We start from the raw sequence: 14,164 nt of genomic DNA, 5'->3' as shown, positions 1-14,164 counted from the left end.
GTCAAGCTTTAAGGAAAATGTTTGTCCACACAAGCTCCTTTCCCAGTTTCATGGCTTCTGTTTGCACAATGATGTTACTCTACGGATGGAGTATTGCACACTTTTGTTGTTGAAAAGTTTGGATGATTTCATCAAGTTTTCGTTGGAAGTATTTTTAGGTGGATGCCACATTGGCATTAGAGTGGGTCCATGTGTTGCTATAACGTGTGGGGGTCACCAACAGTGTCCTTTTTGGCTGACGGTTGATTCGATTTGCAAAAGCATTATTAGCAAGTCTAATGTCAAGTCCAAGCTCCCAAAACCACCAACCAAAAATTGACTCAAATGTGGACACAGAATGAATGAATGACATGCCAAAAAGTGATTTAGATGTTGATGTGGAATGGAACCAATTTATACATCATGTTTTTTGGAAATTGGATACATTAAATGCTAATGAAGTTATTGTGTCTACATGCAATATTTTAAAGTCCAATGTAACATGAGTGGATAATCATGGAAACGAAATCAAAAATGCACATGATTAAATGGATTATAACACTATCTTTCCTTTAGCAGGATAATTCATGGGTAATTAAAATATATGGGTTGTTATGGAGAATTGAGTTAATATTGGTATTTTATCTCTAATTTATTCCAATAATACATATGTACACACTTTTACACATACAACTGTGGTTGCTGGTGTCACCATAGTTTTTCTTATAAAACCTCATAATCTGCCATCCACCACTTGCCACCCCAATTTTTATTATTACCACAATTACATTTTTTTTTTATTGTTTTAAAAAATCAAATTTAGTTTTCATATCATTTGGAACAAGAAAAAAATATTAAAAACAATAATAATAATAATAAAATTAACGACAAAAGAAATAACTAAAAAAACAAACATATGTTGAGTGGATGGCAAGTTGGGGTGATAGTAGCAAAATACCATGTTGGCATAAACAATATAAATATATATATATATATATATATATATATATTATAAAATAGAGACTCTCCAGGTAAAAAAGAATCTCATATACATAAAACAAGACCGAGTTTATTGCCACTGCTCACTCTCACGCATTGCTTTAAAAAACCCACTGTAAACAAACTATCACTAAAACCTCGCAGACCAACCAATGCACACAAACAGCGTTTAAAATAATAATAAAAACAGTTGCCATGAGCTTCCGATGGCCTCCAGAAGTAAACTCTGCAGAAATGCATGGAAGTATCAATGACAAAAATTGCATGCAATGTACATCAAACGACGGCAAAGAAGGAAGGGGTTGGTACACAATCAGGGTTCCAATTTTGTAAAGCGGATGCGCACTGGAAGCCACGCAAGTGCATGCGTCGGAGCCGAGAAGGAACCCACAAGTTAGAACAATCAAAGCATGGAATCCTCACTATCGTCACGCATGCTCTGCAACGGTGCCTTCTTTTTGTGCTGTGGCCACTGCGGAGGAGACAGAATCTTCGGGTTGTGGGAGGGGAGGGGGGGGGGGGAGGACGGGGGAAAAAGAGCGGGGATCTCCCAGGAGTCTGAGCTACAAGACGATAGCATCTCGTGCTGCCGTAAAGGCATCGTATCACCGCACGAATCGGGAACTGGTGGAGTGCGAGCTGGTCCAATCTGCTGGTGCGGTTGGAGGTCGCGGAGGCTCCAGCAACGCAGGCAGCTACCTTTCAAGAGCCCCGCCCCCCACACGTGAGCTCCCTGAATTCGCCTTAAAGTCGTGGTTTCCGAAGCGAGTTTGCGGTTTTGGGTGGGAGCGAGGAGGGGCAGAGAGGTCTCGGTGTTCCTGCTTTGTAGTGTTAGATCGGCGGCCGCGGCCTCAGAGCAGATGGAGGCGGTGCTGGTATTGTTGGTCGCGGCCGTGGCGTTGTGTGGCGCGGGGTGCCATGGGGCAGAGTCCACTCCCGGGAGCTTGCTGCGGATGACGACGGATCTGGGCAACGAGAGACTTCTAAGCGAGCAGTTTGGAGCTTGGGCGCATAAGCATGGGAAGGTGTACAGTTCCTTGGAGGAGCATGCGCATCGTTACATGGTGTGGAAGGACAATTTGGAGTACATCCAGCGTCACTCGGAGAAGAATCGAAGCTACTGGCTGGGGTTGACGAAGTTCGCTGACATCACCAACGATGAATTCCGGAGGCAGTACACGGGGACGAGAATTGACCGCTCGAAAAGGTCTAAGCGCAAGACGGGCTTTCGGTATGCGGACTCCGAGGCGCCCGAGTCGGTCGACTGGCGGAAGAAAGGCGCCGTGACAACGGTCAAGGATCAAGGCTCTTGTGGTGAGATGCCGTACTTGTGGAGCTGAATTGGGGCTTCGTTACTTCAACGTGGTGGTTTTGGCTTGTGTAGCTCTTTGTGTGTTGTTAATTCCCGTGTTGCGAGTAACGAGAGCCTCTAGATCCTCGAGGTGCAGTTGCTTGTATTTTAGGAAGAAGGTTCCGTCGAAGTTTTTCTCATCACAACTCCTTTTCTTTTGTAATTTGTGTTGACTTGCGGCCATGGTTTTAGTTACTAGAGATTTGTCCTAAGTGTATCGTTGTTTTGGTACAGAGTTCTTGGTGTTTCGTACAAATTTGGTGTTTGCTTGAAAGAGTTGAATGCACTCGTGTAACACACACAACTATACCTTCGAAGTTTAGGGAATTGCTCCAATTGCGGTGTATATATCTTCTCTTTTGTTTCCAGGGGTTTGTTGTATGTTTTTGCTTCTGTCACTTGGAAGCGGTGGGTGCTCAATCTAGTTAGTGTTCTACTATAAATACGTATTAGGTTGGTAGCAGATGTCTCGAAAAAAACAAATTCGGACTTTACGGAGTATTCTCTGTTCGAGTACAGGTGGTTTTTACCTCCAAGTCTGCAATTGTGGTTGTACCCACTTGTTCTAGTAGAATCCTTCTAGTCCATTAACGATTATTGTGCTTTATAACTATCAGGAAGTTGCTGGGCGTTTTCAGCTATTGGATCTGTTGAGGGTATCAACGCCATCCGTACTGGAGAGGCTGTGTCTTTGTCAGAGCAGGAGCTGGTTGACTGCGACTTGGAATACAACCAAGGCTGCAACGGCGGTCTTATGGACTACGCCTTCGATTTCATTCTTGAAAACGGAGGCATTGACACCGAGAATGACTATCCTTACAAGGGTCTTGATGGCCGCTGTGACAACAACAAGGTAGAAGCCCGATGTCATTGCTCGACGTTTTCTGCAATTTCTGGATTTTTATCTTGCTCTTATTGTCATCACTTGACTTTATACCTTACTACCTGAAGCATACTAAATAAGGAAAAATGTTGTCTGTGCAGAAAAATGCCCACGTAGTTACTATTGATGGCTACGAAGATGTCCCAGAAAATGATGAAGAGGCATTGAAGAAGGCAGTTGCAGGCCAACCCGTCAGTGTTGCCATTGAAGCAGGTGGTCGCGATTTCCAGTTGTATTCTGGGGTAATTCCAAGCTCTGCTTTTCAAGTGATCTATGCCCTTGTTGTTTTCAAATAACTTTCTGTGTCTAACTGTTTGCCTTTGGAATTTGGTCGGCGCTTCTTTTGAAAGGAAGTGCACATAAAAGGAAGTTACCGTAAAGAAACTGCTGAGACACTTCAAAGTTGATCACTCATAGCTGGCATGTTGATTTTGCTGTGTCCTCAGGGTGTTTTTACTGGGGAGTGCGGCACCGATCTTGATCACGGAGTCCTCGCAGTAGGATACGGCAGTGAGGGAAGCTTAGATTACTGGATTGTGAAAAACTCATGGGGAGAATACTGGGGGGAGAGCGGTTACCTCCGCATGCAAAGGAATATCAAGGATTCCAACCATCAATTTGGGTTGTGTGGAATCAACATCGAGCCTTCGTATGCCGTGAAGACTTCCCCTAACCCTCCAAACCCTGGGCCCACTCCTCCATCACCGTCTCCCCCTGAAGTGGTAAGCAACAGCTCCTTTCACTTGTACTTGTGTGCATCTTTTCACTGCTTTAAGACTATTGTCCATTTTCGGTACTAATCGAAGACACTTTGTATTGACTTGTAGTAACATCGTTTGTTGTTTTACATCAGGTTTGTGACAAGTGGCGCACTTGTCCCTCGGAGAACACATGCTGCTGCACCTTCCCTGTTGGAAAGATGTGCCTTGCCTGGGGTTGCTGCTCTTTGGACTCCGCAACCTGCTGCGACGATCACTACCACTGCTGTCCGCACGATTATCCTGTTTGTAACTTGGCTGCTGGGCTTTGCCTTAAGGTGTGCCCTCGTTCTACAATTGTACTAAAACTTATGCGAAATAGGCACTGCAATTCTTGATTCTGCATCCAGATTCTGCATCCAGATTTATTTCTGAATGCCCCCGTAACGTGCATTCCCGTTTTTTTTTCAACAAATACACATGTATATACACAACAATGGGTCGTTCACTGTATGTCAATGATTTAAAACACTATGTTTGCGGCATTGCAGGGAGAACACGATAAGGAAGGAGTTGCGTTGATGAAGCGGACCCTAGCCCATTTTAACTGGCTAGGAAATTTCTAAACTGATTGGATGTGTGTGCACGGGAGATGCAACGCATATGTTGTGATCGGAGTGTGTAGCTCCGCAGTCCTGAAGAGCAGTCGAAGTTTGTTAATCGAAGCTTTTCAGGAGGAAGTGTACATAGCTCCCAGCTTGGCATTAGGCAAGCTCTACCTCCGCATTGCAGATACGTTTGGACATAAATTGTACAATTTTTTTTTCTTCTAGTATTCTCTTCAAAGGAGAAAATGTTGATGTGGTAGACCAGATGTGTATTTTTCGCTGCCACAAAGGCCTTTTGATCAGGCAGTAGTGTGATCTTGAACTGGTGTGAGCAGGAGGTTGATGGTCCTCACAAGACTGAGATACATTGACTATCTTGTGATAAGTTGGGAGCAGCAAGTAGCTTCATAGATTCTCTTGTAAGAAGCATTTCCAATTTCTGTTCAATATCTTAATTATCTTTCATGATTCTTTCTTATTGAGGATAATTTGTGTTCTCTTTGCAAGCACCAGTGATAGTGGCTTTTTAAAAATAGACGATCTCACCCTTTCCACTATCCATTTATGCAACCATGAATATGCGCTGTTTTGCTTCTGCTTTTTCACTATTTCATGCAGTTGAACACTTATGGTGTAACCAGTGTTTCATAAAAAAAATTGTCCTTGTATAGATGGTTGGGAGGGATATTTTAGTGGAATATGGAGTATTGTCGTGACTCCCAAGAATCATTTTAGGTCCTCTTGTATTTTGGCATATACATTCAATTGTCTTGATTGTTTCAATCAATTAATACGTTTGCTCACATTTTTTGAACGGATTATTAATGCTCATATTTTCGATACAGTTATTTATGTGTATAATTGTCAAGTTGTGTTTTCTGCAATAATTTTGTCTTGTAATTAGTTTGGCACGTTTTTTTTTTTTTTTTTTTTTTTTTTTTTCATTTTTCATTAATAATTTTAATCAAATGACATCAATTTGGATGTTGTTTACTTGTCATTGTACACTTGAATAATCATGATACTTACTACCAAATTATTGAAGTTTGACATATATGATATATTTTCATAAACAAAGTTCTAAACAATAGTTCTTCCACTTTCAAGCAAAACTCTTGGCTTTAATATTCACATGAATGTAGCATCATTTTTAAAGATTATATTATGATCCCTTAAAATTTTGGATAATTAATGCAATGTGGCACCTCCTTCTATCAAGTTTATTTTAACAACACAAAACTTATACTTCTTCATATTTAACAAGAACACGCCTACAATTGTGTGCAACAAGTACCAAAACATGAAGTAAAATAGTTGAGTTTGATATTGTATTCGTCTGTTTTTTGGTTTGTTTGGTATTTTTTCTCAACTATATAATCATTACATGCACAATGATAGTAATAAGAACATTCATGCATGTATCTTACAAATACTTTGGAAATGGAGTCTTCTCCACAGGGAACAGAAAACATGATACCACTTCCACTAAACATAGTAAAATCTTATCGTAATTAGAGAATAAGGATTCTTCGGAGTGCAGTCCATGGCGCGAAGCAGTCAGAATGTGATCGTCGACAACAGGGATTAGTGTCATTGTCGCCTCACCAGAAATTTCATGAGTGCACGGGAGTGAATGCATTTGGATCGCTGTCATTTCCAGCATATTCTTCTCCGCCTCAAGGTTTTAGTCAATCGCCGAATGGACAGATCTCATCGTTTGAATGTATGATTAATTTATATAATTATTTTTCTATGAATGAAGCTTGTCTAGTGAAAGCTAAACCCTAAACCTTGGGTTCTTGTTGACGACTATGCGGGGAGTCCCGGGATCAATGTTTTAGGATCGCGGCTCTCACTGCAGCAAATCTCAGGGGCTCCTTCGAAGCATTGCTCCAATGCTGGTATGTCTTTTTCATCTACTGCATTTCTGGTATTTTTTTTTCATCTTCGACGTCGATTTGGAAGGTGTGATGTGTTCCCTACTGGATGCGAGGTTCTCATTTTGCTGTGACTTTATTGTGGATGGTTTGGGCCTCTCACGAAATTCTGATGTTTTGAATTGGTTGCTGAAGACTTTGAGCATGATTCCTGATTGTTTTGAGTATGCCGCTCTCGCTTAGTCGAAGAAGAGTACTTCGTTTCTTAATTTTCTCATATGGTCATATGCTGTTTTAGCGGCGTGAATCGCACGTTCTGCGTAGAATGGAGGCGAGAAGTTTATGAAGCGCTTATTGAAGAAGGTAGGTTTAGAGAGGCGTGTGAATTGTGAGAAGGGATAGTAGGATGGGGAGGCGCGAGAATTTGCGGGTGGCAGGGGGGAAGCCAGGGCCATCTGACCCTCACCTTCTGAACAGACTAGAAGAGTTTGGTCAGAAGAATCCATTGAACGACATGGACGCTGCGCTTGAGTATTTGCGACGGTATTATCCCGAGTATCGCCGCAAACCGGCAATTCCTTTCAAGAAGTACCTTGCGCTACAAGTTCCTGAGGTACGGCGTCGGATGGAAGCGAAGAAGGAGAAGGCACTAGAGGTCCCTAAGACACCTCGGAGTCGCGCGGAGGATGAGGAAGAGAGGTTGAAGAAAAGAGAGGATGCGCATGTAAATGAAATGAACGGAGTAGGTGACATGAATGAGGGTCTGGCTTTTGACGTGGAAGATATTAACGAAATGGATCTGGATGATGTGGAAGAAGGGAGAGTGAGAGGGGAGGGCTCCTCTCCAGTGAAAGGAAGCTCGAACAAGGCCGGCGATGTCGAAGAAGTAGAAAAACCCGCATTTGCCCCCCTCCATGTAATAGCTGCTAAAGCGAAAGCTGCAATTGGAACGCGATTGGTGAAGATCCCACAAGTCCTACCAGAGATTAGAGAAGGTGGTGCAAAAGAAGAGAGAGATCTCCCTCTAATGCAGTTAGGTGGTTGTCCACCCCAAATCGTGAAGCCATCCTCTCAATTCCAGGGATCCATCCTTCAGCAAGAGAATGGGCGACCATATCTTGTACTCGCGTCAGCTAACAAAAGTGAGAAACCCAAGCTAAATGAGGACAATGCAACCACAAAGGTTCTGCAAGAGAGCAGAATCATGCGCAAACGAGAAAGAGAAATAGAGAAAGCTCGTGCAGGTAGTAAAAAGGGGAAGTGGGCTCACGACAAAAGTGAGAGAGAGGGTGCCGAAGATGGGTTTGGTAAGGGTACCAGCTCTGCTGCAGCAGTTCCTCGAAATGTTTCGTTCAAAAATTTTGGAGGGATTGAAGGAATATTAGGTGACATTCGAGATATAATAGAGCAACCACTAGCTCATCCAGAGCTGTATGAGTGGTTGGGTGTTCAGCCCCCGAGGGGAGTTTTATTACATGGACCGCCTGGCTGTGGCAAAACTATGCTTGCAAATGCAATTGCTGTGGAAACGGGGGTTCCTTTTCTGAAAATATCTGCACCTGAGGTAGTCTCAGGGATGTCAGGTGCGTTGCACGCTCTCTAAATTCTCCTACTTTCAAATTCTCTAGTCACGGAATCTCTCTCTCTCTCTCACACACACACACACACACACACTGTGTGTTGTTGTGTAGAACACCCACTTCGCCCACATTGCATACCTGAATTCATTGTAATCACGTTAACTTTTTATGGAAGATTTGAATTTTGTACTCATTCATTGGTTATACCTGTGAACTGATAAGGAGACCCACAAGTGACTATTTGTTTCTTCCCTCCACAGGTGAATCTGAGGCAAAGGTCCGATCTCTATTCGCGGAAGCTGTGAAGTTGGCACCCTGTATTGTGTTCATTGATGAGATTGATGCAATCACTCCTAAAAGAGAGACAGCACAACGAGAGATGGAAAGGAGAATAGTGGCACAGTTGCTTACTTGTATGGATGAACTGAGTCAGCCTTTAGCTCTGGTTGATATGGATTCAAAGTCTGAGAGCAAAGCTCCAAAGCGTCCAGGCCATGTTATTGTAATTGGAGCTACAAACCGGCCTGATGCGCTGGATCCCGCACTTCGTCGAGCCGGTCGGTTCGATCGGGAAATTGCTCTGGGTACCTTAAACGCCTTTTATTCGTCGTTGAGTAGCTTCTAATCTTCGTAATTAGATGGATTTTTTTCCAGTTGTGGGATTTTTCAAACCTAATATTACTTCGGGTTAAGTAATATGTGAGAGAATGCGTTCTTAAACAGCTTTATTCACCTGTCTAGTGTTCTTCTGTCCTAGTCGCCTACAGTGCATGCTCCTGCGTGAACTGCAGCAAGTGAATTGAATCTCTCCATGTAGATTTAGGCTTCAGTTGTTTACAGTTTTACTGGTTGGTTAGGAGGATGTGCTTCGTCTTCATGTTCTCAGTTAATCAGTGCTTTGACTTAATTCCTTTGCCTTTCTTTGTATTTAGGCATCCCAGATGAAAATGCCAGAGCCCGCATCTTATCTGTTTTATCTGGACAGTTACGTTTAGAAGGTTCTTTTGACTTCAAGCGCATTGCAAGACGAACTCCAGGCTTTGTGGGTGCAGACTTGGCTGCTTTGACCAAGGAAGCAGCCGCTTTAGCTGTAAAGAGAATTTTCGCTGGCATGGAGACCAGGTAGCTTGTCTTATCCCCGATTGTATTCCTCCATTGCACATTTCTTAGATGTTCTTCCGAGGTTGATGCTTGACTTGTACGATTTTATTGAACTTTATTTGATTGGAATGTGGAAAGTTCTGAAACGTTTCATTCCTCTGAAGACCTGATGTTTACTCTGTTTCAGGGCATTGCAATTTTCTTCAGCAGATTCCAAGAATGAATTGCATCTACATCTTGAAGAACAAAACACTGATGGATCTAGCAGTGTTAATCATGGCGATAAGAATTCAATGTTGAATTGTGGCAATGTAGAAGAAGAGCCTTCAACCACTGCACTTATCAAAGGAGATGTTTCAAGGGTAAAAGGTCAGTTTGACGGTTCATCTGTAAATGGAGAATTTACCGATGATGTGAGTGAAGATGAGGAATTATGGCGTCGCCCCTGGACTACTGAAGCGATGGAGAACCTTGCAATCACTATGCAGGACTTTGAAGTACTTGAGCTAGAACCTGCACCTGTTGTGTTTGCTAGTCTTGAAGTATGACCTCTCGGGGTGCCTTCTGTGTATGAAGTCCTGTAATTTGTGTAGTGAGAGCAGGCTTGAGATGACTCTGTTTTTATTGGCAATTGTGAACGGTGTGGTTCCATATTTTTTTGTTGTTTCGGACTGAAACAATACAGCATTCATCGTGAGGGTGTAGACGTTTTCAATCGTCTCTCAGTTTATTCTAGATTTTAGGTCTTTGCTGTGGAATCTAAAAGCAATATCTTTTTATGCAGGATGCTGTAGAAAAGGTTCAGCCATCTGCTAAACGTGAAGGCTTTGCAACAATACCAGACGTTACATGGGATGATGTCGGTTCGCTATGTGATGTTCGTGAAGATCTTGAATTTTCCATTTGTAGAGCCATCAAGTTCCCCGAGGAGTACCAGGTATTTAAGCGACTTTGAAAATGTATTGTTTTTGAACTGTTGTTAGGGTATTTGGAATGTCGAGAAACAACTTTGGGGACTCGTGGATTTCAAGCGTGTAAGGAATGAGGGTGGAGAACTTTGCCCTCTTCGTTACCGAATCGTAAGGTGGATGTGTATTAGACTTTTTAGGGGAGGCCATTTTCATCATAAAAACTGTTTACACTGTGACCTGAAGGCACTGGGAATGGAAATGGCTACTGGAGTTCTTCTCTATGGTCCACCTGGTTGCGGTAAAACTCTTGTGGCAAAAGCAATTGCGAACGAGGCAGGGGCCAATTTTATTTCCGTGAAGGTGAGAGCCAAGTTGGATAAATCATTGTCTTGTACATCTTATGTTTCAGTCCAATAATGGTTTTATTATATTGAAGCGCACGTTCTTGGTCTTGTTTTGTAAGCTGAGTGATGTTGGTTAACAGGGGCCAGAACTACTTAACAAGTACGTTGGTGAAAGTGAGCGTGCCATACGTCAGCTCTTTACCCGTGCTAGAGCCTCGTCTCCTTGCATTCTATTTTTTGATGAGGTGAGTTCTTAATATAAGTCAACTAATCTTCACTAGTAACCTTCTGTCCTTTCTTCATGTATATATTATCCGGCTTCTGAACTGCTTTCGTTTACTGCTACTTAATCTTGTAGATTGTTTTGGTATTGTTGTTCAGATGGATGCAATGGCACCTAGACGTGGTAGTGATGGCAATGGCGCCGCTGAACGTGTAGTTAACCAGGTAAGGAAAATATGTTCTCAAGTATTCAAGCTCTTGATTGAGTGTTTACTACGATTTTTAGCTGACTGTTAATTTTCACTTCATCTAGAAGAAGCTTCAAAATGAAAATCATATTGGGTACGCTGCATTGCAGTTGTTGACTGAAATGGATGGGTTGGAGCAACGAAAAAGTATTTTTCTTATTGCAGCTACAAATAGGTAATAATCTTCGGACATACGTTTACTTTATTTGCAGTTCCGTTAGAGTAAGTATGGTGTGGTTTTCTATCTAGAGTTTAGACTATGTAGTTTTCTTAAATACGTGATTCACCTCCGAGTTGGTGTAGACTAGCTGGATCAAATCTTGGTCATTTTATCAAATGTTGTTTGTGTGCAGACCTGACATGATAGATCCAGCTTTATTAAGGCCTGGACGTTTGGACACACTATTGTATGTACCGTTGCCTGACGCTCCAGGACGTGCATCAATTATGAAGACATTGGCTCGGAAGGTACCAATTGCTCCTGATGTTGATGTGGGCGCAATTGGAGCAAGCAATCAATGTGAGGGCTTTAGTGGGGCTGATCTCGCTGCATTGGTAAGTAGTTCTTTTACCTATAAGTGCAAGGAAGATATAAGTATCCATTGTTTGAAAGTGCGATGTGCAGGTAAACATTATATGAATTTGTAGGTCGTGCTTGGGTTTGCCTCCGCATTGTGCAGTGCTCAAAGGCTTGTATATGTAATTGGCTGATTGGATCTCTTTTGCTTCTTAACATGTTAGTATTTTTCTTTTTTTATTCAGGTGCGAGAAGCATGCACTGCCACTTTAAAGGACAAGATCAGGAGTTCAAATGGGACTGACCATATGTCACATGCAGTGGATACCGAATCTGAGGCTTTATGTGTTACATCTCGTCATTTTGAAATTGCCTTGACTCGAGTTTTTCCTTCCGTATCTAACACGGTAAATAGTACTCTGGATCATCTACACATGTCGGTGAAATTTCATCCAGCCTTATGATACTATGCATTCAAGTATTGTTTTTAGGATATGGTTTACATGAAATCTTGCCTTCTGTCTATTCTAGAAGGATTTTTGATAGAAATTCTTGGTTCTACTTGTTTCTTCTTGAAGACGAGTTTTATATTCAAAGAAACAATCGTAGTAAATGATCATCTAATCATTGCCCTTCTAAATCAAGATGGTTAGGACTTCATTTTATCTTTTTCTATTTGGACGACGGAATTGATCTTTCGAACGCATTAATGAGTTTTATCTACTACAGGATCGCAAGAGATACGAGGCTTTGCGACGGAAACTGCGGCGTTCCCGGGGTCATCTTGAGAAACAAGAGGGAGAAACTGAAACGATTGTACCATTAGATGATGTAGCGGGCGGTAAAGAGAATCTGGCGTCTTAACTGTCCAACTTTATCAAAAGAAATGCATGAGAATGTATAGGATTAGAGTAGTATTATTCTCTATTTTTTTACTAAGAAATGTACCAAATTTCATTCAAGTCGAGAATACAGTTTTTGCACGTGATATTTAATTTTCTTTGAAGATTAGTACTTGCACACCTGACCCAGCTTCGAAACTTTATGGTCTAGTGGTAATGTGGGTTGCTTGATTGACTCGTTGAGTTAATGTTATGTTTGGGATAGTTGTAAGCGCAATGAACGCGTCAAATTCTTACACTGTTTATGTTTTAATGAAAAGGCCCATGACACATCTTGCGTTTGCGAACCTTACACTGTAAGTTTTATTGGGCCCTGAGAGTATGCTGGCATTTAATCTTGCCTTATGTCTATGTATTAAAGGGTCCTAAACCTTGCAAATCGGTAAGCAGAATATGGCTAGTTTTATTAGGCAACGCCCAAGTTTGTAGACAATCTGCGTACTATTTGATTTTTGTGTCGACTTTAATTTCTTTTTATCTTGGAATGAACATGGAGGAACTAGGAGGACATAGCATCAGAACAGGTGTCCTTAAATGTGAACCTCTTCTCAGCAGGAATTGTCTTAAGCACTAAAAAACAACCAGTAGCATCCCTGCGTCCTGGTTTCAAAGTGCAGCACTGAACCTTTCAAACCGATTTGTAAAAGCTTAATCTCCTGCGTCCGAAAGAGTCCGCACCCGATTCAATTACAGAGCGTCAGGTTGATCACCAAGTCGGAATCCTGGAGAGTACCGTAAGTTTGCCCCAGATTGGAACGAGAAATCTCAGAAATCAATCCTCTTCAGCCTCTTTTCATCATGAACCAATCGTACATTTTCACCACTACATTGACTTCGACGAGGTTCATTAATGAAATCAATCACCAGGTGCATCCGCACTTCTACTGGTAATACGAACCAAACCCTAGTGAACCTAGGAACATCCATAGCTTCAGCAATTCAGTAGAAGAATTTCGTACCCTGAGTTGGTATTATATACTCTTACATGCAGGAATGGATGAGAATGTGGGAGCGGGAGTTGGAGACGATCGCATCAAATGAAGTCATCTGATCCCACCCGAGGCAAATCCAAGATGCTACAACATGCCGAGGAATAGTGCTCCAACATGCTTTGCTTCATCATTTCAATCAACTACCTTTACTCAGCGTTTGACGTGGAATGAAACGTCAGCCGATCACACTGTGATACTGCACCAACATACAATGCAAATCCTGTTTCTAAACAGCTAATCTTCTTGCAAAGCTTGCAGGTATTTCCTATGGCCTTATTGACTGTCACGGACTGTTGTTGCGATTGTAGATGATTCAGTGATCTGGGTACATTGAAAGTAAACAATCCTTCAAACTCACTAGAATTGCAGTAAGATCTCCTAAAACAATTTTGCTCTTACATCTGAGTTGGTGCACAGTAGTATTCCAGTGCCGAGAGTTTGTGGGGCCCTGCTTAACTGATCGAACAAGGAAATTTGTGTGTCTTCGTTTTCAACTCATTTGGGTGTTGTGAGTTCCTAATGCATGACAAAGAAATGTAAGCCGAAAGCAGACTGAAGGTGGTTGGTAAAGTAGCTGTTCAATTGCATGATGTGCTCTTCAGTTTGATGAGTAATGTTGGTTTAGAACTCAACAAACAAAGAATAAAAATTAAAAAACACAATTGCTTTGAATTTCTATGAATGGGACCATCTGATTAGTACTTTTAAAAAACTTCAAACAAAGAAATATCTTTTGCACTAGATCAAAAGTACTAATTAGATGGTTGGGCACCTATTACAATTGTTGGATTTTTTTTGTTGATTAGAGAGTTTAAATAGAGAGCAAATGAAAACAAGCTTCTTTGAGAGTCAATTTTGGATGATTTGAGTTTGCAATGACTTTATAAACTTTGGTTTTTGTGAAATAAAAAAAAATTATATTTTAGAGAATTTTGTAAGGTTTCAAGAAAAT

General features: G+C 41.7%; 2 protein-coding genes across 2 annotated transcripts; both read left to right on the top strand.

The window, feature by feature from the left end:
• Positions 1–1,173: 1,173 nt before the first annotated feature.
• On the top strand, positions 1,174–5,006 carry LOC112295423 (cysteine proteinase mucunain). The gene is made up of 8 exons (XM_090244267.1): positions 1,174–1,249; positions 1,331–1,702; positions 1,744–2,292; positions 2,947–3,182; positions 3,314–3,454; positions 3,659–3,934; positions 4,066–4,248; positions 4,462–5,006. The coding sequence occupies exons 1-8, from the start codon at positions 1,174–1,176 to the stop codon at positions 4,534–4,536; spliced, it is 1,908 nt and encodes a 635-aa protein (XP_090100393.1). The 3' UTR covers positions 4,537–5,006.
• Positions 5,007–6,283: 1,277 nt separating this feature from the next.
• On the top strand, positions 6,284–12,324 carry LOC112295576 (putative AAA domain-containing protein C16E9.10c). Its single transcript, XM_024547343.2, has 13 exons — positions 6,284–6,419; positions 6,694–7,978; positions 8,236–8,559; positions 8,908–9,097; positions 9,264–9,573; positions 9,861–10,013; positions 10,231–10,347; positions 10,472–10,576; positions 10,713–10,778; positions 10,912–10,976; positions 11,155–11,356; positions 11,564–11,725; positions 12,048–12,324. Exons 2-13 carry the CDS (start codon positions 6,802–6,804, stop codon positions 12,180–12,182), a joined length of 3,006 nt encoding a protein of 1,001 aa, XP_024403111.1. The 5' UTR covers positions 6,284–6,419; positions 6,694–6,801; the 3' UTR covers positions 12,183–12,324.
• Positions 12,325–14,164: the final 1,840 nt, after the last annotated feature.

The sequence above is a fragment of the Physcomitrium patens genome, chromosome 18 (assembly GCF_059467195.1).
Source record: "Physcomitrium patens ecotype Gransden chromosome 18, ASM5946719v1, whole genome shotgun sequence".
In the NCBI taxonomy this organism is placed as follows: Eukaryota; Viridiplantae; Streptophyta; class Bryopsida; order Funariales; family Funariaceae; genus Physcomitrium; species Physcomitrium patens.
The sequence above is the reverse complement of the archived record's forward strand: the minus strand, read 5'-3'. Positions and strand labels throughout refer to the sequence as shown.